This window comes from Natator depressus, chromosome 1, assembly GCF_965152275.1.
Source record: "Natator depressus isolate rNatDep1 chromosome 1, rNatDep2.hap1, whole genome shotgun sequence".
Classification (NCBI taxonomy): domain Eukaryota; kingdom Metazoa; phylum Chordata; order Testudines; family Cheloniidae; genus Natator; species Natator depressus.
Window position 1 is genome coordinate 207,338,544 of NC_134234.1, and position 21,934 is coordinate 207,360,477.

Here is a 21,934-nt window from a genome sequence, read left to right on the forward strand (position 1 = left end):
ATTCAGAAGGACTCACTGTAGTCGTGAGGGCACTTACCTGGGAGCTGGGAAACATGTTCAAGTCCCTGCTCCACATCCAGGTCTCCCACATTTTGGGTGAGCGCTCTAACCACTGGGCTACACTGTATAAGAGGGGACACCACCACCCTCATCCTCCTCCAACTGTGTTTGTGGTGGTGGGGGGGGGAGGGCGGGGGAGAAGAGAGAGAGGATCTAAGTCCCTTTGTGCATCTAGCTCCCAGTTTTGAAAAAGATGGACTGAGGGTAAGATTTAACAAGTATACATCCTCGGAGTATGTGTATTTTAGGTACATCAGCACTAACTACAAAAAAAACTTATCTGGTGTTCTAGAGACCTCTACAACAAGTGTGCACTCAGATTCTGCAATGATGAGCATGGTATAAGAACCTATGTAGAAAAGAACAAAATAAAATTGCAGAGTGTGTGTGTTCGTTCTAGGTACATATTTCCCACTGTATGTTTCCCATAGCAGAATACATAGTGTTTTAGAAACATCTATCCACCATTTCTCATTTTGTTGTAAAAGATTTTTCATAATTTATTTTTGCATCACCAAGCTTACCATCCTCAAATGGCTTCTCACATTTCTTTACCACCCTACTGAGCTTCTCCAGTTTGATCAGGGTACACTCTAGCCAACTTCCACAATCCTCCTGGCATCTTATGGCTACCCTATAACTCAGCAACCCCATGCCTTCCAGGATTATATTTCAGAGTCCTCAATTGGGCCATTCAAAAATATTTTGATGGGAGCCAGTGGCAAGTCCTCATTGGAGAGGATGAAGTTTTGAACTGGGTACCGCTTTACTCCTAGACTGGAGCGTGCTCTATAGGGTTTCTCCTCTGTGACCTGAGTCTTGGCCATCCCTGTGTCAGAGTCCCATGCCTGGCCATGGCGGAGCTTCTTGAAGGTGTTCCGGAAACCTTCAGTGCTAAAGTAGTAAATTAGGGGGTCCAGAGAGCAGTTCATACTGGCCAACAGCACTGTGACAATAAGCACCTGGCGCACGGAGTCCCGAACTGCTAGCTCAGCCTGAATCACATGGGCCTTTATCATCCCATACACTGCCAGAGTTGTGTTGTAGGGCACAAAGCAGATGATGAAGATTACCAGATTGACCACAAGCAGGCGGATAGTCTTCTGCTGGCGCAGGCTCTGTGTCCCACTGGCCTGGCATAGCTTCTGGAAGATTCTAATTGAGCAGTACGTCACAGAGGTCAGTGGTAAGAGGAATCCCAGGATTTCAGCCAGAATGACCAGTGGGAAGATGCCCTTCTGCCACAGGCCATCACTGAAGCTTTCAAAACACAGAGCGATGGTCTGGTTCCCTTTGATGCAGGGACTTGACCTGTGGACACCAGCAGCTGGAACAGAGCCCACCAGGATAAGCACCCACACCACCAGGCAGAGCAGCCAGGCCAACTTGGGCCGCCGAAGGTGGCGCCAGCGGAGTGGGTGGACAATGGCAACGTAGCGGTCCAGGTTGATGCACATGAGGAAGAGGCAGCTGCCATACATGTTGATCTGGAAGAGGGAGCCTGACACCTGGCAAAGGAAATTGCCAAATGACCAGTGGTGGCTGGAGTAGTAATAGAGCCGTAGTGGCAGCGAGAGTGTGAAGAGCAGGTCGCTTGCTGCTAGGTTGAACATATAGATGCTCACCACAGACTTGAGGTGCAGGTAGCGCAGGAAGACCCAGAGTGCCACAGCATTGAGCATCAAACCTGCCACAAAGATCAGGCTGTACCCAACCAGGTGCAGCCGGTGGTTGGAGCTGTAATCTTTGCATTGGTCCAGACTTTGAGAGATGTTGGCATTTGACATGCCTGGCAGAACCTGTAGAGGGTCTCAGTGATGTAGTTCAGGCCACTGATAGGCAAATGGGGCACATTAAGGGGCATGGAGAAAGATCATTACCCTCAGGGGAGCAGGGGTCAGGTCATCCCCCCCACCCCTCGGAAGTGGATGGGTGTGTCTCTCTCTGCAGATTCCGTCACCAGCTCTTCAATGCGTCTCCTGGAATCGGTGGTTTGGAGATCAATCACTGGTTACATTTCACAGATTCTTTCCAGCAGTTGTGGTGATGTGGATGCAATGCTGGGTTCTTGCCAGATGTGGAACGACAACAGTTCCTGATCAGAGTGAAAAATCAAGAAGGATGAGTCTAGTTTATAAGGGAGTAAGAGCTCCAGGGTGTTGGCTTCTGCCCTTAGTACACACAGAGAAAGAAAACAGACTGAGAAATAAGTATTCCAGAAGACAGAGAAGAGAGGAGAAGGAGGGATGGAGGAAGTAAGAGGAGCAGAAAGATAATAGAAGGGGATGGGGCAGGGTGGTGGGGGGAGGCAGGGAAGGCAAAGTCTAAGGTAAGGTTGAATGATAAACAATTTCTGACTGAATGTCAGAAAACAAGCCTGAGCTTCAGAGAATGATAAAAGTTTGTCCAGATTAGAATTTGTGCTCCTGTTTTAACTTTAATCAACACAACTGTAAATGCTATTCTAGGTGCTCCGTCAACATTCGTTCCAGGACACAAATTTATCAGTTTACCCTAGTCTAGACAAACCCACAGGGTAAAAACTGATGCACATATCCTCCCTGCATGCAGACAAGAAGAGACTATATTTCTTCGAGATGAGCCTGTACACTTATGCAGGAGACCAGGCAGACACACCATCTCACTGGAGCTGTTGGGTGTGCTAGCCGCCTGCCATTCAGACTAAATGAGGGAACAATTTAATATCCCCTTTGTCTGGCGATAGCTGGAACAATGAAAGCCACTGACCAAGGACTAGACTGCCTGAAAGCCTGTGCAGTCCAAGGGGGTCCCCAGAGGTCTGGAACACAGATTATTTTGGGGGATTATTTTGATTGCAGAAGAGAGAGAGGAGGAGAAAAACCACAAGAGAAGCACACAAAGAAGGTGTCAAGGAAGCCTCAGAGAAGTACTTGTAGCGTGCACATGAGAAAAAGCTATGAGAGAGCGCTTTTGGGTAGAGCACCCGCTAAAAAGAGGCTTGGAGTTGTGAGCAAAGAGACTGTCTCCTACTGTGGTCAGGGAAAACAGGACTTTGTACGTTCTCGGTAAATTAACAGGATTTTAATCAAAGATGTACCTGACTATCTTCAAATTTCTCCTCCTAACGGAATGGCCCACAAGATCTTGAATAACGGCTAACCACTCAGGTCAAAATGAGACAACTCAGTTGGGCATGTGCAGCAGACCAATGGCACCTTCTGCAAGCAATCCCTATTGTGGCATCTGTGCGCTTTCCCCTTGGGGTTCCAACATTCAGGAAATGAGAATATAAGAGGGACAGGGGACCCAAACATCTCAGTTCTTTCCCCCCTGAACCTCAGATCCTGGTGGAGCAACAGGGCTCTCAGGAAGAGGGGAAGCGGGCAGCTAATGTGAATGTGCAAAGGAAATTCATTTATTGGTAAATAAACACAGGTTCTCCAGCTTACAATAATGGGAATTCTTCAAGATGCTTTGTCCACACAGATCCCACTGAAGGGCTGCATTTTCATGAGCTCAGAATATTTTTGGCCAGCAGCAGCTGCTGAGTTTGCTTATGTTCCCACTCCCAAAGGTGGAAAGTGTGCAGCAGCCCCTGCTACCACTCAGTTCCTACAAAACATCCCACTAAAGGACTCCAGATCAGTGGGAAAGGAGGGCAGGTCCTGGGATCCATGTGGACAACAGCATCCAATTATTGTGAGGTAAATAGCCTCTCTTTCTTCAACATTTGTCTGTACAGATCCCACCATAGGTAGTGGGGAATCACAAATCTCAAACATGGGTCCCCAGCCAGTCCTCAGCCTGCAGCTACCACCAGGCAGCTCACTGGTACTGGCAAGGAGTGTCACCTGGTGGACTCTAGTTCACCTTAGGCATTGCCCACAAAGCTCCCAATTGGATGGGATGTCCGGGCCTCTCTGATTGGCTCAGCCTCACAATTTAAGCCAGAAGGAGGCACAGAAGTTTGTCTGAGCAACTATGTACATCCCTGGCTGGCTGCTACATTGGACACTGTCTTCTCGCCTGACTCCCAAGCCCTGCCTTGTTCCTGCCTTTCTGTCCTGTTCCTGGTACCTGCACTCCTGCCTTGTTCCAGATCCCTGCTTCTTAGCCCCAACTGCTGTCTACTGACCACAGCTCTGACTGGTGGGTTGATTCCTGGCTCTGATTCCGGCTCCAACCCTTAGCTCGATGTTGGACTCTGACCACAGCTCTGACACTTGGCTTGACTCCCAAATCTGTCTCCGTTACTGACCTCCAGTTCCTGGCTTCTGACTCCTGCTTTAGCCACTAGGCATGACCACCATTGCTCAAACCATGAGGCCTGATTGCCTATGTTCTAGTCTACAACAGTTTGCTCAGCCCACCAACCCCTTCGAGTTGGGCCCAGCCAGATATGGACCCAGCAGAGTGCCCCCTTCCCCAAGGAGTGCTGGTGCTCTATGAATAGGTGTCCCACCTCCAAATAGACAACCAAGCTATGCAGGTGCAGATGGCACAGCTGGTCACTGAGAATCAGGCACTGCAGGGGCAAGTCCATCAACTCTGTGCAGAGAACATTGCACCCCAGGCCCGCTATGGACCACATCCTGACCTGAGCCAGGACCTGTTATCCCCCTCCCAGAGTACTTCAGTGGGGATTGTTCCCAATTTTGAGGCTTCATGAACTAGTGCTGCCTATCGTTCTTGCTTTGCCCTCAAATGTACTCATCCAGCAGGCACTATCAACCATCTTTGGGGACCCACATTGTGCTCTCTATCTGCAGAGCAGAAGCTCTGACAGGGGGTTAGGCCTCCTATGCAGCACACTTCTGCCATCTCACATTGGACGGGGGTGGAATGAGGCGGGGTTGCTGTTCCAGGGGGGCCTGCTGGATAGGTTAAAGAAGGCTAAAGTTGGGACCCTGACAGATCTGGTGCCTTTATCAATCTTGTCAATCTTGACAGTTGGCTGCATGAACAGCGGGAAGAAAGAAGATAGGTGGCATCGGAGCCATGCCCACTGCTATTGGGTCCTGCTCTGCAAGTTTAGCCCATGCCAGTTGATCTGGCCTACCGACTACTCACCACCAAGTAAAGAGAGTGCCGGCAACATTTTAACCTGTGTGTCTTCTGCAGTGAACCGGGTCATGCAACACTGATTGCTCCTTGAGGATCCCAGATCAGAGAAAGCTAGGAAAATGAGCCAGCCCAGGCTTGGTAAAGGGTGCTGGCCCGAGCACCTTGACAAAATGTGCTTGAGTGTCAAGCCTTTGCCATAGCTAGCATTCAGCATGCATTCCACCAACCAATAGCATGTTTGCAAGTACCAGATGAGCTGTGTGTCCCAGAGTGCTCCCTTCCAATCTCTCTGCAGCAGGCTCTCATTAACTTGGGTCCAGTGGATGACTATTGATCTGGATGCAGTCCAGACCCTACAGATTTTCCTCAGGCTCAAGCCCGTTCCAGACCTAGTAGAGGTCACTGTGCAAGTGCACCAAGAGATGCTGCAGTTCAGTTCCATTCACCCCCCGCACATTTTCCCCGATCCTGGGAATTTCTTGGCTGACCCTCCATAATCTTCTAGTTCATGCTAGTGAATGAAAGGCCAGCTTCTCTTCAGAAGACTGCTGGCAGCACTGCTTGACTCCAGGAAGTAGAGCATGCATAGTAGAGCCCTGATGGTCACAAGCTGAAGTAGCTGGTGGTCTGACAGACTCACCTACTGATCTTTCCAGTACAGTGACTTTGCCACTGTATTTATTAAACAAAAAAAAAAAAAAAAAAAAAAAAAACAACACAAAGACATCCTACCTCTGCATAGAGATGATGACTGCCCAGGTGAACTGCAGCCAGGAGCAAAAAATCTGTTCACTCTATTGGTTACATTTATGCCATATCTGAACCTGAACTGGCTGCCCTGTGAACCTGCCTGCAGGAGAACTGCGCCAAGGGCTTTATTCGCAAGTCTACCTCACCTACTGGGCACCAATCCTCTTTGTTAAAAAGAAAGATAGTAGCCTCCAACTTTGCATGGACTACCAAGCATTGAATCAGGTCACTGTTAGGAACTGGTACCCTGTCTCTAATTCCCAGATTATTGGGCCACGTGGGGGATGCCTGAATATACACAAAATTGGACCTTTGCTGGGCACGTAACCTGGGGAGGAGTGGAAGATGGCCATAGCATTTTTGAAAGACTATTTTGTATACCTTGTGGTGCCTTTTGGTTTAATCAATGCCCCTGCCAGATTTCAAACATTTTATTAACAGTGTGTTCTGGGATATTCTGGACCAGTATGTGGTGGTACATCTGGATAACATACTTCCAGACAGTGCTGAGCAACATACCATGCATGTCTGTTCTGTCCTTGGAAGGCTATGCCAATATCACCTCTACCCTTAGTTTAAGAAATGTAGTTTTGGTCAGGCATCCATAGAATTGTTAGGGTTCATCTTATCCCCAAGGGTATCGAGACGGAGTCTCATCAGGTGAAAGCAGTCCTCAACTAGGCAGCTACACAGAACATCTGAGAACTGTGGCACTTCCTGGGATTCATGAATTTCTATTGGCGATTCATCCCAATGTACTCAGAGCACATCACCCCCCTCACTGCCCTTCATCCCCTGCACTGGCCAGCCCTCCTCCCAGGAAACCACCCAGCTCTGGATGGATCAAGTTGTCTGCCTCCATGGCCTCCCAGAGGGCATCATCTCCGATCACGGTGCACAATTTATCTCCTGCTTCTGGCATGAAGTTCTCTGGATGTTGGGTATTCTTGCTTCTCTCTCCTCCACTTCTCCCCAGTCAAACAGTCAGACAGAAAGAACAAACCAAATTTTGAAACAGTACTTACAGCGCTATATAAACCACCACCAGGATGACTGGTACTCACTACTATCCCACGTGGAGTTTGTGTACTATAACGTGGAACAACTGTCTACAACAGCGGTTCTCAAACATTAGCAACCTGAGGACCCCCCATTTTGATTTTAAGATTTTTTGCAGTTCTCCGAGCCCCCCACTCAGTCCCAGGTCCCACCCACACTCCACCCTTCCCCCAAGGCCTCACCCCTCCCTGCCTCTTTACACACCCTCCTCCGAATGCACCCCATCCCCGCTCCTCCCCCTCCCTCCCAGCACACCACTCAACACCTGTTCCCCAGCATGCAGGAAGCGCTGGGAGGGAGGGGGAGGAGTTGATCAGCAGGGACCGCAGACCCCATAGACTACCCTCACGGACCCACAGGGGTCTGCGGACCCCAGTTTGAGAAACGTGGGTCTACAAGACAAAGGCCCCCCTCCTTTTTCCACCCCAAACTATGGGTTCCACACTAGTTTCTATCAAAGAACTACTCACAACCTCCCACAACCCTGCAGCTTTTGATTGGGTGCAACAGATCCATTGGACCAAGATGATCTGAAAACCCACTTAGAGGCCAGAAGAAGCTACAAGCAATATGCAGCCTGTCAATGACAAGGACGGCCCACTTTTTCCATAGGTCAGATGGTGTGGCTTTTGGCCAAACATCTGTATGCAGACAGGTCATCTTGTAAACTGGATTACTATTTCCTGACCGCTGACTAAATTTGCTGCCAAATCAATCCACTTACCTTTGAACTCCTCCTGCCCTGATCCCTACAAATCCACCCAGTGTTCCTCACATCGCTTCTAAAGCTCCATATACAGGACATGTTTTCTCACCATTCTCAACTGCCCATCCCCACTAACCCCACCAATACGTGGGTAAGGCCATGACAAATATGTCATCCATTATATCCTTGATGCAAGAATGAAATGGGGTGAACTCTACTATTTGATTGGGAGGGTTACAGTCCCGAGGAATGCTCCTGGTAACCCACAGAAAATGTCCATGCCCTGACCTAGTAAAGGCCTTCCACAAGAACCATCCTGGAAAACCCAGCCCACTGACAACTGGAGGGCACCCTAAGTGGTGAGTGTTATGAGGGATCATGAGTCTCAAACCCAGGTCTGTGGGTCCCCAGGCAGGCCTCAAACCACAGCTATGACCTGGCAGCTCACTAGTACCAGCAGGGAGTGTGGGCTGGTGGACCCTAATTCACCGTAAGTACCACCCATGAAGATCTCAATTGGAGAAGCTGTCCAACCTCTCCTATTGGCTCAGACTCACTATTTAAGTCAGAAGGAGGCAAAAAAAAGTTGTTTGAGCCACTAGGTGTATCCTTGGCTGGCTGCTACATCAGACTCTGCCTTCCCTCCTGATTTCTGTCCTGTTTCTGCACTCCTGCCTTGTTCCAGATCCCTGCTTCTACTCCCCACCCCTGGTTACTAGCCCTGGCTCTGACCCTTGGATCAATTCCTGACTCTGACTCTTGGCTTGACTCCCAACTCTGTCTCCGTCACTGACCTCCAATTCCTGACTTACCCTTGGCTTATCTCCCGATTTTTTACTCTGGCTCTGACCCTTGACTTGACTCCTGGTTCCTTGCTCCAGCTCTGACCCCCAGTTCCTGTTCTTGACTCTTTTCAAGGTCTATTTCATGAGCCACCCCAGGAGAATAGGGAGAGAAAAAAAAAAAAAAATCTAGGAATAGGGCTTCTACAGTCATAAGAAAATGAAGTTGCAGACAAGAACTTTCCCACTATTGGAAGTTTAGCAAGTACTACGCTATAGGGTGACTAAATACACTCTTGTTGTCCAAGTTTAGATGATGGGCTGAAATAATTGCAAGATGAACCTTTGCTGAAGATATGGATAGTTCCAGTGATTTGAGACGTAATATGTATTACAGGATTGCTAACATTGGGCCTGTTGTTGGAGAGAGGTTAGTATTGGTCATCCACAGCAAAACCTTCTCGGCAGTGAGACATTTTTTGGAATCAGCAGGATCTCCTGAACTTGGGCTGAGCAACGAAGTCCCATAGCTCAAGCTGCAAGATAGAGAGACTCTAAGGATGTTGAATCTGTCCCTCCCTCTGAATTAGTAAATCCAGCAAAACTGGGAGGAACAGAGGATTCCCATGGTAGACCTGCAGCAAGTCAGAATACCACCATTGTCTGGTCCATGCTGGTGCAATGGGTTGTCCTGTCTGATTCTCCATAGCTCCCTTGGGTATTAAAGCAGAGGTTTTCAAACTTTCATTTCATTTGTGGATCCCTAAACAATTTCAAATGGAGGTGTGAACCTCTTTGGAAATCTTAGACCTAGTCTGTGGACAACTGGGGCGTCCATGGACCACAGACTGAAAACTACTGTATTAGAGGAATTAGTGAAAGGCATTAAGAGGCCTGTTCCCCAATCCAGGAGGAAAGTATCCATTACTGACTGTCCAGGTTTGCTGTCCATCAGAATCTCTTGGATTTGGTATTGTAACCTTGCCACCCACATTTATGAAATATCCAGTCTGCTACAGACTGTTTTAGAGACAACTCATGTTTGGTCATGAAGGTTTCAGCTCGGTTTCATAGAATGCAGCTCATTCTGATTAGAAGGAGTTTTTGGGGCTGAACCCTGAGGAAGGGATGGAACTGGGGGAGGAGCAGAGTGCCTCTCTCAGCAGAAGGACCTTTGGAACCACAGACAGGACATGGTCACTAGTTCTGAACCAGCTTTTTTTTTTTGGCCTTATATCCAGAGTTAGCGGTTGACAGGGATCCCAGGCCTGGTTTCTTAGATCCTGAAAGGAACCCTGAGCAGAAGATGGTCTCTTACAGATCCCTGAAGTCCCCAAGACATCTAAAATTTCTGCATCTGGGCACGTACACAGCTACCTAAGTCCTGCCACTACCCAGCAGCTCAGCATCTAACACATGTCTAAACCCTAGCAGGATTCACAAACTAGGCACTGCCCTGTCTATCTGGCCTTCGGGGCCCAATCCCGTAGTCATAGTCTGATCACATCTAAACCACACCAAATGGACAGAGGAGGAGGTAGGGGTGCCCTCCATTATAACCTTTAGCCTAGTGTTTAGGGCAGGGGTGGGCAGATTTTTTGGCCTGAGGGCCACATTGGGGAATAGAAATTATATGGCGGGCCATGAACACTCACAAAATTGGGGCAAGGTTGCTGAAGGGGGTGAGGGCTCTGGTTGGGGGTGCGGGCTCTGGGGTGGGGCTGGGGATGAGAGGTTTGGGGTGCAGGAGGGTGCTTTGGGCTGGGATCGAGGGGTTTGGAGAGCATATGGGAGATCAGGGCTGGGGAGAGGCTCGGGGTGCAGGCTCTGAGCAGTGCTTATCTCAAGCAGCTCCCAGAAGCAGCGGCATGTTCCTTCTCTGGCTTCTATGCATGGAGCAGCCCTCAACCCTGCTAGTGCTGGAGTGGGCCCATGAGGCTGCTTTGGGAGCTGCATGGTGCGGCCCCTGACCTGGCACCCTGGCTGGAGCTGGTGGGCCCTCTTAGAATGGCTCACGGGCCAGATCTGGCCCACGGGCCATAGTTTGCCCAAGCCAGGGGGTGCTGCAGCTGTGAAGTGGTTTCCACTATATACAGGGTTTACAGTTTGGTTCAATGGCTCTCAGCACCCCCACTACACAAATTGTTCCAGCAGCCCTGTGCTCCAGGTCAGGCAGAGGGAGGAATTCATTCTGTGTTTCCCATCTCCTGGCTGAGTGCCCTAACCACCAGCCTAAAGTTACATAGTGGGGCTCTACCACTGTGATTGCCACCTCAGTTTCTTCTTGAAAGAGGACTGACCTGGCTTAGGGGCTTAATTCCAGGATAGGGCTCATGGCTGTGAATCCCATGTGGAGATAGGCCCCTCCCTTCAGCCCACAGGTAGGTGCCTATGGCTCCACCCCTCCCTTGGCATTTCCTATTGGCTAGGGTGCTCCCTGCTCAGCTTTCTGGCTTTTCTGAATCCAGTTCTTAGGTACCTAACTCTCCCCATCACTGTAAAGCAAGCCTGGATGTCTAACTTGGGCCTGGGAATTCCATTAGGGGGCAAGGAACTGCAATGCTGGAAATTCCCCCTTGTGAATCAACTTAGCTGCTAGTAGCTCCTGTTGCTGGCTCTGTCTCACCTACTTGCCCATGGAGAAGAGGACTGATACGCAGACCACTGAGATGGGGTGTTTGCCTCACCAAAGCATGCTGGGCACCAAACATGTGTATCTTTAGTAGGAAAGACCCATGGATGAGATGCATAGCATTGGAACTTGGATCACTTCACTATGGGGTCTGTTATTATGTATCCTGCTGGAAATTAAGTCACAGGTATGGGCTTAAAGAGAATTTCATGTATTCCCTGCAGCTGTCTAAAATTTTACTGAATAACTATACCCTAACCTCAAAATATCTAATAACTCATTGCAAAAACATTTTCAACAAAAATCAGCAGAATAATCAACAAAGTCAATGACAGAATGGGGCAGAGGCTCCAGGTCTGCAGTTGAAAGGAATGGCAGCATATGGAGCGTGCAGCCCCATTTTATACCCTTGCCTGCGCAGAGCCGTGCGGGATGGGGTGAACAGGCTCCCCAATGGGCAAGAGTTCCAGAAGGTAGCACTGGTCTATTGCACTTTGAGTGGATTTCCAAGTGTGAATGTGCAGAGGCCACATGACAAAGAATGATGGTGATCATCAATAATGTAAGTGGCTGCTTTCACTTGAGGATCCCAAAACACTTAACATTTAATTAACAGAGCCTTATGCTACCACCACCAGTGAAAAAGACAAAGAGTAATCCAGAATCACCTTGCCCACCCCTGACATGCCAGTGTCTCTGGGGTATGACAAAGTAGCTGTTTAACAGCAACACAGCACAAGTCTAAAACAGGGAGTGAAGCAGCACCCCATAACCCATTCAAAGCACAGGGGGAAATTTAGGTAGGCAAAATGGAATCAACCTAAGCCTGTATTTGGCCAGGCTAGCAGAGGGTATTTAATGACCACAAAGGGTGAAGGTATCTGTTTTAGCTTAACAGACATTTTCAACTGCCTAGTAATCTCTGGCCTCATAGTGAGGCACTGGAATCAGTACCGACTCTTGGAGGAGCATACACCCTTCTAATTCACCCATAGCAATCACTGCAGAAAGGTCTATCAAAGCTCTGACCACACCAACCCCGCTTCGCTTGTGAAAATAGGGCTTACAGAGGAGTTATCCGTCTATACACACTGCATGCACCTTCTGACACACTCATGTCCACCAACACACAGTGCCAGGAACAAAACAAACTACTTTCATCTTAGAGGAAGGAAAACAAATGAAAGAAACAAAGTAAAGTCTCCTGGAGAAAATGCAGTATCTCCCCACCGCAAAAGGTGCAGCAATCCATGCTCCCACACTCAGTTTCAATAAGGTCTCTTTATACCATTCTGTCCCTGAGAATATCTTGTGCAGTGAGCTGTGTATGTGGTTTTTCACCAAGGCTGATCTAATATTTCCAAACCCAGGAGTTAAAAGACCCTGAATCAGCCCCCAAAAAACCCATGAGATTATTTTAAATTATCTCATTATTTTAAAGTCAAATAAATTGTGGATGCTTTTTAGAGTCATAGAGTTTAAATTCAGAATGGACCACCAGATCATCTTGCCTGACCAAATGTACAGCACAGGCCACCTGGTTTCTGAGTCTTTAGGTTATTTGATGAACTTCAGCCTTGACACCCCCATTATCAATGTTTTTTGTAACTCAAAGGCCTAAACATCTGTATTTGACATGGAAGCCGAGATTCCCATTTTCATTTCTAATTCTCTAAATCAGTGGCTCTCAACCTTTCCAGACTACTATACCCTTTCAGGAATCTGATTTGTCTTGCATACCCCCCCAAGTTTCACCTCACTTAAAAAAAAAAAACCTCCTTGCTTACAAAATCAGACATAAAAATACAAAAGAGTCACAGCATACTAGTACTGAAAAATTGCTGACTCTCTCATTTTTAACCATATAATTATAAAATAAATCCATTAGAATATAAAATATTGTACTTACAGTTCAGTCTATAGAACAGTATAAACAAGTCATTGTCTGTATGAAAATTTAGTTTGTACTGACTTGGCTAGTGCTTTTTATGTAGCCTGTTGTAAAACTAAGCAAATATCTAGGTGAGATGACATACCCCTGGTTGAGAACCACTGCCCTAAATCACCAGAGGGAAGCACACCGTATTTATAGGCCCAAAGGGCAGGTTCTGGTCACATGTTCAGAGGGTTGCTTGTGTCTGTTACCCAAAAACTTGCTTCCTGTCTCGTTACCTTTCTCCGAGCAGAGCTGGAAGCAGGTGAATGCCCTTGTCCTGATGACCACAGCCACTGTGGAGACTTCAATTAAGCAATCAAAACTGAAAGCAGAGCAGAAACAAAGCGGATGTAGAAAGGCAGACAGGAAACTAGCCCCTGCACCTCCCATCCAGTGTAGGACCAGAAGGGACCTGCTGGGTCACTGAGTCCAGTCCTCTGCTGTTACAGGCAAATCTGTCATACAATCCCATTCCTAAATGTATCAAGATCCATTTTAAAACCAGTTAGGTTTCTTTCCCCCTTTCTTCCTATTGAGAGGCTTTTCCAGAACCTCACTCCTCTGCTGGTTAGAAACCTTCTTCTGATTTCCAGCCTGAATGTATTCAAGGCCAGTTTATACCCACTTGTTCTTGTGCTAGCATTGTCTGTTTAGCTTACATAGCTCTTCTCCCTTCCTTTACACCCCTGATATGTATTTACAGAGAGAAATCTTATCTCCTCTAGACTAACAAAATGAAGTCTGAAACAAGCCAAGCTCTTCCAGTCTTCTCTCATAAGATTAGGTGCTTCATTTCCCTGATCATTCTGGTAGCTCTTTGCTGCACCTGTTCCAGTGAATAGCTCTTTAGTGAACACCGGTGACCAAACTGCACACAGAGGCACTACTTCCCCCTAACACTCTGCATGTGGCTGCTTAACGCTCTCTTCGTTGCTTGCTGTTTTTCTCTCCCTCTCTCCTTCATTTCCCCTTCTCATTCTATCTTCTTCCTGTTGCCCTGCTGGGTTGGCCTCAGCAAATGGACTTTGCTGTCTGCAGGTGATATGCCTGCCGAGCCACACTTCTATGAAAGCAGAAGCGAAAGCAGTTGTGAAATGTAAGTAATTCCCTCGGATTGCAGCAGCAGATTCCCTGAAACATGGGGATTCTGGAAACATAAGGACACATTCACTTTTGACCCATTGCTTCTCCTCACTCCCCCCACCCCAAGTTATTCATGGTCAACGGGAAAAAAAAAGTCACCTGTCCTTGGATATTCCCAGCTACAGTAGATGAGAGTGACAAATGGGTAGGAAGTGAGATGGAGAAGAAATTAATCATTACCCAGCAATTGCTGCACAAGGGCGCAGAGACTCCTGTCAGTGCACTGGGCTCCCACTAATCATGGCACTAAAGAATGAAACCCCTGGAGAGCAAAGCCAGCTGTGTATCCCTGGAATGGAACTGCTGCAAAGGGAGAAGGGCCAGAGGGAGCGATGCAGACAGTGTGAGGATTGGGACTGAAGAGGAGGAAAGAACAGCTGGCATCCGTCCCAGTAACCCCACAGCATGGGTCTGTTTGTCACTAATTGCACACCAAACCGGCACTAGGTGGAATCAGTTGCAGGATGTGAGACTCTGTGCAATGCTTGGAGGGTGAAAATTCAGGGGTAGCAGGAAGCCTGAGAACGGTGGATTCAAAGGAGAGCTTTCTGCCTCTTTCCATAGCCTCTGTAATATCTCTGGTGCCTTTTAACACTGTGGTCTCATTTCCTGTTGTATCTGAGCCCTTCACCTTGGGGAGGCTGTTGGGACCAGGAAGACACCCCTCTTTGCCACACTCTGAGCCCTATGCTTTCTCCCCAACGAGTCTGTCACTGCCTCCTGCTTTAGTGAGAGCACCCCTTCTGGGGCTGTGAAGCTATTCCCAGCCCCTGTGGGCTCATCACTGCCTGGACCCTTTCTCTGCTGCTCTGTCCAGCTCCTCTGCCTGTTGCATGTTCTTTCTTGCGTTTGTTTTTCTCATTCTGTATGGCCCTTGTTTGGCTGTCACTGCCTCCTGATTCAGTGGGTGACACTCCGGGGATATATGTCTCTGCTGCTCATAAATCCTGCAAGGATACAATGGCAGCCCAGCCACTGATCTCACCCAATTTCATTTTAGTGCTTGCCTTTTTGAGCCATACCCCCTTTCCTGCTTCCTTGTTGCTGGGATCTTTGTTCTTACTACTTTTAGTGTCTTTTGAATTACCATCGAGAATCCAGCCCCACTAAAGGCTTGGAGAGAGACAGAGAGACAAACTGGGGAGGAATCTGCACTTCCCCCGTTACAGGGCAGTCAGAGTCTTTAACCCCTCTGTGGGAACAAGCCTCCCCACACAGTTGTCCTAGCTGAGCATAGCAGCCCATGCCCCACCATGTGCATTCCAGGTCGTGGGATTTTTGTGGGTCCCTAATTTTGGCATATAGTTCTCTGCTGTCCCTGTTGGAAAGTTTTACCCACCTCTCTGATTTTCTGACATTTCAGCCCATGAGCTTCCATTCTTGTGCTGTCCCAGGCAGGGTCAGGAAGCACCAAGCTATGCCTCTGAGCTGTATCATGGACCCTCAAATCACTAGGGAAAGCAGCATAACCACCTGCATTTCTTCATCTCCCCGCCCCCTGGCTGAGTCAGCAGCAGGTAAGACCAGCTTGCTGGGGGAGTGCTGGAGGTTACACCCTGGAGCTGCAGATCCCAACATGCCTTTGGCCTTGGAGTTCAGTCTCAGAACAGATAAAACCAAGAGTGGGAGGAGGGAAGAAGAGACAGAGAGATGGAGACATGAAAGTTGAGGGGAGGGGGGGCTGAAAGAGGGACCCATAGTACAGAGCAGTATCCAGCCCTGTTTGTATGGCAGGCAATTTCAGTAAAGACTGTTGACAAAAAGAGTACCTCATATGTGTGACATGAGTCCTGAGCCACAGCCAGAGGTGTAGCCAGTTGTAACTAACTACATGAGGAATTAAACCTTCCTTAGCCTACAGGAGGGTGGGCGTTTCCCAGTCCTGTTTAGGGGAAAAAACTTTCTCTCAGGATGTTCCTGCTCCCAGCTCATAAGGGTTAAATTTGCCTAATCCCTCAGAGGTTCCACAATGCAGGGTTTTTTTTGGAGGGGGGTATATTTAACAACCTAGACCATGTCAGTTTTCACAAATAGCCCACACAGGGAGAGGTATTACCCCCCCACCCCATTTCCAGGGCTGTCCCTTCACCTCAGTCTGACGGAGGGAAGGCGGGGAGGAGAGCTGCCAGGGAAAGAGTTAAGAGAGCCAGAAAGCAGCAGCCTGAGTTGTGTGTGTTTGCTGTAGCCATGAGGGTTGCAGGACAGAAAAGAGGAATCTCTAGCCTGGAGGAGCCAGACAAGAGAAAGTCACCAAGAAAGGCAGCTGGGAGGTGAAGGAGGCCCAGACCAGCACCCGCTCTCTTTGTGCGCCACTCTTGGGAACTAGCACTGGGACTCGCCCCGGCTTCCCAAAGGGACTGGTGGTAGAAAAAGATGCCGGAGAACTGAATCACCATGTAACAGCAAATTGGTGCCACTGGGACTTCACTGCATAGAGGAGCCTATTAGTTGCCAATAGGGTCTCACTCTGCTCCCCTGCTGGCTTCTGGGCAGCGTGATTTGCAGGGGAAAGAGGGCGAGAGTATAAAGTATTCATCCGAGGAGTGGACTTAAAGACTCTGCATGTGGAATTGTGGGTACAGGGGCTGCTTGCTGTTCACGTTGAACTCTGCCATGTGAGCCCCCTTTCTGGGAGAGCTGTCGTGGAACCCCTGTCCCTGACCCTCCAGTTATGTCTCACAGTCCCTAGAGGACAGTGGTGCTGTAAATGCCCCTACAGTGCTAACCTGGGAGATTTCTTCGTCCCCCAGGGCTCCTGTGCTGACAGGCACCCTGAGACAGCTCATGGTTGTTGTGGAGGGTGGGGGTACTTGCTCTCCACAGTGCTGGACTGGGACTGCCCTGGGAGTGACTCTGTGGCACCAGGCGCTGGGGAGGAGGGAAAGGCATTTGTGCAGCTAAGGCAGAGGGGCTGTGGCTAAGATCTCTCCAGGAAGAAGATGGAGATTGTCCAGCTGTATGTTGTGCTGATTTCAGTGCGGCACATCCTTGCTGTGACCTGGCTGTAAGTATGGTGTGGGCTGGAGTTTGCCTTACCTAACGGTCTCCTAGGGAGGGTGAAGGACCCTAATCCCCACAAAAGAGATGATAGGCAGATCTCACAGGAAAGGGGTGGTGTAGGAGACCTCAGCACCCCAAAGAGAGAGGCTGGGGGATCCCCTGGGGTGGATGGAAGTCTGATCACACGGGGAGAGGGAGTCTGAGAGTATCCCTATGGGCTCTTCTAAGAGTGAGGCTATGAAGGGGTATTTCTCCCTTTGAGCTATTAGTGTGTCCATAGCTCATCTCTGAGTGTGGCTAACTCCCTCTACCCCTCTCCGCAGGTACTTGGCAAAGCAGCCCTCCCTGCGAGGGACTCTGCAAGATTCCAGTGCCTGTGAGGGCTTGAAGGGCCTGGCGGAGGCGCAGGTGCGGATCTGCCAGCGGCAAGCGGAAGCCATGGACTCAGTGAAGCACGGAGCAGAGCTGGCCATAGAGGAGTGTCAGCACCAGTTTCACAACCGCCGATGGAATTGCTCCACTCTGCAGGGGCTACAGGTCTTTGGCAAGGTTGCCATACAAGGTCAGAGGTCAAGAGTTAGGCAGATCTGGGCAGTGCATGGAACATTTGCCATCAGTGCCCAACTTCTTGGCTCATGTCCAAACCCCACCCTAATGCTCACACTAAACCTAACTTTTAAAACTTCACTCTAGCCCCAAACCAAACCCTAACCTTACCATGCTTAAATTAATTCTAAGAGTAAGTAGAACACTAAACTATATACACATGCTATAACTAACACTAGTATTCTGGCTAAATCTCTCCCTAAGTCCACCCCTAATGGTCAATCAGACTGCTCTTAATGCTCACCTAGACTATTCATCCTAATGGTCATGCATACTATTAAACCTAATGCTCACCAAACCCAAGGGGAATGTGCTTGTGTTTGGAAAGTAGATTCAGGTCAAATGAAAGATATAGTGATTTTGTATTGATTTTGGTGAATTATTTCAGTTGAAACAAAAAAGGAAAAGAAAATATTTCACTATTCTGGGCTAGCTTTACAAGGGGATTTAGGTACCCTTCACAAAACAGGAGGAGGAGGTGTTCCCTCTCCACCCCTCTTTTCACCCAATGGTTAGAGTAGTCACCTGGAATGTAGAAGACCCAGGTTCAAAAGCCTGCTCAGGAGCAGGGACTTGACCCCAGCTGTCCTTCTTACCTCAAAAGTATCCTAATCACCAGGGTATTCTGATGTGGGGCTCGCTCAATCTTTCCTGTTGAAGGTGTTCTACTGTGGATAATTATAATAATTATTAAAATATAAATTATATAATTGCAAATAAAAAATTTATTAGCGCAGGGACTGGAAGCAGATGTCCTACTTCTCAGGTTGGGGGGCCTAACCACTGGGTGAAAGAGTCATTCTCATTGTCTCTCACTGTGGCTCAATGACTATTTAAGTATTTTATACACAGTGGAACAGCTTTAGTAGGAGATCTCAGACAGCTCCACCCCAGAATAGCTTGAGCACGCACCTGGGAGCCTTCCTTTCTCCCTCCCACAGATAAGTGCCCCAACTGCTGAGCTAAAGGTTATCATGGGGGGCACCGCCTACTCCTTGTTTGTGAACAGAGCCCTTCATTTTCTTTGCTTTTTAAAAAAGGTTTAAAATTTCCAAAAATGAAACAAAATGTTTTGTTTGACCCCAAATGATTTTTCCCTAATTTGATTCTTCAAAAATATGTTACTGTTTCAGTTTGACCCAAACCTTTTTATTTATTTTTTCTTCAGAACTGCCAGCAAACCAAAAAATTAGTTATCTGCCCTGCTTTAGTCCTGAGAAATGAGGCTCCAGGCCCTTTACTTGGAGGGATGACTCTCCAGGCTCACTGACCCCCCTCAATCTCACTGCATGCTCTCTGGTTCTCCCCCCCAAAAAATTCCTTCTGAGACTTCCATCCCCTTTCCTCCCTGTTGGAGACATGAGATAGCTGCATGCATGCCATGTGGGATCTCCCTGGTGCCCTCCCAGGAGGGGCTATCCTCTCCCTGCTATGGGATCCAAGACCTCTGAGGATGTAGCAAAACTCTCCTTAATGATTTACCCAGCAGGATCTCTGTTTGAACGTCTCCTTTCTGGGGGTGACACAGCATTATCACATAGCCCTTGCATGTCTCAGGCTGCCTCCCTGTGTCTAATGCGGATGAAACTGCAATGTTTCCTCTCTCTGCAAATGAACTGAAGGAGAAATTCCTTAGACAAATCTTGAAGAAATTGTTTCTTCCAAAGGCTGCTTCTGTCTCTTCTGCAGGTACACGAGAGTCTGCTTTCATTCATGCCATCTCATCAGCGGGACTGGCATTCACTGTGACCCGGGCCTGCAGCCGTGGGGAGCTGGAGAAGTGTGGATGTGATCGCAAGATCCGTGGAGTCAGCCCAGAAGGTAACAGAAGGTGGTTAATGCTGGAGAAAGAAGCCCCCCATTGGCATGGGGAGAACTGGAAGGATGAACGGGAGAAGACAACAAAGCTAGCTATATATCCCTGGGAAGGGGACGGTGCAGAGGAGAGCGGAGAAATAAATGGGGATGGAGAGTGCTGCCCCTGCATGCCCCTGGGATGAAAAGAGTATAGGGAGGTTGGGGCCAGGGAGAGATCAGTGGAGTGCTCTTCTTTTCTCTGCTTGGGAAGCCTGAACACCTCTGGATCTGCCCCCACACCTGCAGCAGCCTCTCTGCCTCATGGACTCTCTCTCTTCCCCAGGATTCCAGTGGTCAGGCTGCTCTGACAACCTGTCCTATGGTATTGCCTTTTCTCAAGCCTTTGTGGATAACCCTGAGCGGAGCCGTGGTGTCTCCTCCAGCCGAGCACTCATGAACCTGCACAACAATGAGGCTGGTAGGAAGGTAAGGTTGGTACCATGTGCTGGGGAACATACCCAGCTGTCTGGGCCCCTCATCGGGGGCCAGAGCCTGTCCCATCCCCCACTCCCTTTGTGCAGATTAGAGTGGCACCCACAAACTGATTACCTCTGAGGAGAGCCCTTCCCTTCTGATTGGATCCAATTCCCTGCCTTTCCTTCAGAGTCTATCTATCATTGCTCGGCCTCAGAGCAGAGCCTGTTCCTTATATACCTTGGAGTGGATCCCAACTCCTCAGCTCCACTTCTCTCAGAGCAGCTTTCTTTCCCTGTTACAGTCTAGAAGTGGATTCCCCTTCCTCTGCCTCTTTCTTAAAGTGAATCCATTTCCCTCACTCTGCCTTCAGGAGATTCCCCATCCCTTCACCTCTTTTGAATGAATGGATCAGTTTCCCCAGCCACTGCCTCCTGAGTAGGTCCCTGACCCTCCCTCTGGCTCACAGTGGATCTTGTTCCTTTCCTTTGTGATGGAGTAGATCTCTTCTCCTACTACCTCAGAGTGGATCCCTTTCTCATTTTTGAGAAGGCCTGCTCATATCCCTCTGCAAAGGGATCACTGTAGTTCTGGGCAGTTCTTTCCCCTCATAGTGGATCCCTTCAGTTGATGAGTGGATCAGTTACTTGTATTTCATATTCCTGTGAGCAGCCTCGGTTCATTCTCTGTTCCCTGTCACGCACCTTAGAGAGACCCCTTTTCCCCAGGCCTCCCTTTCCCTGACTCTCTGGGTCACACTCCCCACATGCAGCACCCCTGGGTGGTAAGGAGAAGCTCCACTGCAGGCTTAGGTCTTCTTCTCCCTGGCTCCCTCTGGTGGGCTGCGTGAGGCCCTCCATCTCCTGCTGACACTCTTTCTGCTTGCCAGGCCATCCTGTCCCACATGACGGTAGAGTGCAAGTGTCATGGAGTGTCAGGTTCCTGCGAGGTCCGCACCTGCTGGAAGGTGATGCCCCCATTCCGCAAGGTGGGCAATGTCCTGAAAGAGAAATTTGAGGGGGCCACAGAGGTGCATCCCAAGCGGGTTGGGTCCCGCAAGCTCCTGGTGCCCAAGAGCTCCCGCTTCAAACCCTACACAGCCCACGACCTGGTCTACTTAGTGGCCAGCCCAGACTTCTGTGACCGGGACCCCCACAGTGGGGTCTTTGGCACCTCTGGACGCCAGTGCAACCGGACGTCCCAGGCCGTGGATGGCTGCGAGCTGCTGTGCTGCGGGCGAGGCTTCCGCACGGCCCAGGCCGAGGTGGTGGAGAGATGCAGCTGCAAGTTCCGCTGGTGCTGCTCAGTCAAGTGCAAGCAGTGCCGCCACTCTGTGGAGGTGCACACCTGCCGGTGACAGGGAGCTGAGCCGGGGGCAGGGAGCAAGTGCTGGGCACGTGTGCTAGCAGCCAGAGGCAGGGGAACCTTGGGGAAGACACGGGGAGGGGATGACTCTGAGAGAGGGACTGAGAGCTCCAGAGAGGAATATACAAAGCGTGTGTGGGGAAGGAACACCCTTTACCACCCTGATGAAGAGGGAGCTGATTGCTCCAGAGGAGGTATCTCTGGTGGGGCTGCACAGAGGTTGTTCCCCTGTTACAGAGCGGTTTGTCTGGGATGTGGCTCAAGGGATTTGGGTTTACTTGCCTGTGATGGCATTCTCTGTATTTTTTGTGTGTGTGTGTGTGTGGGGGGGAAACATGGGGTTGAACACAGAGTCAAATAAACCCTTAAAATATTAGGAATAAAATTATTGTATTAGCAAAAGATGTGAGTGTTAGCTACTGTATGTGTGAAACCCTGGGTGCTGCACCCACCGGCCCTTCAGGTGGGAACTTCTGTGCACTGGGGTGGGGGAGACTGCGCTCAGAGTCCATTCTGAAGGCTCCAGGCTCCAGTGCCCTTTGTATGCAGTTAAATGAGGGTCATTGGTGAATGTGTGA

General features: G+C 49.1%; 2 protein-coding genes across 2 annotated transcripts; one reads left to right on the top strand and one right to left on the bottom strand.

Annotated features, from left to right (window-relative positions):
* Window positions 1-617: 617 nt before the first annotated feature.
* On the bottom strand, window positions 618-14,045 carry LPAR5 (lysophosphatidic acid receptor 5). The gene is made up of 3 exons (XM_074975508.1): window positions 13,798-14,045; window positions 13,208-13,293; window positions 618-2,155 (listed from the first exon to the last, which is right to left on the bottom strand). The coding sequence occupies exon 3, from the start codon at window positions 1,845-1,847 to the stop codon at window positions 726-728; it is 1,122 nt and encodes a 373-aa protein (XP_074831609.1). The 5' UTR covers window positions 1,848-2,155; window positions 13,208-13,293; window positions 13,798-14,045; the 3' UTR covers window positions 618-725.
* On the top strand, window positions 14,002-21,512 carry LOC142000878 (protein Wnt-4-like). Its single transcript, XM_074975518.1, has 6 exons — window positions 14,002-14,067; window positions 15,478-15,631; window positions 17,438-17,676; window positions 19,410-19,541; window positions 19,861-20,003; window positions 20,881-21,512. Exons 3-6 carry the CDS (start codon window positions 17,553-17,555, stop codon window positions 21,346-21,348), a joined length of 867 nt encoding a protein of 288 aa, XP_074831619.1. The 5' UTR covers window positions 14,002-14,067; window positions 15,478-15,631; window positions 17,438-17,552; the 3' UTR covers window positions 21,349-21,512.
* Window positions 21,513-21,934: the final 422 nt, after the last annotated feature.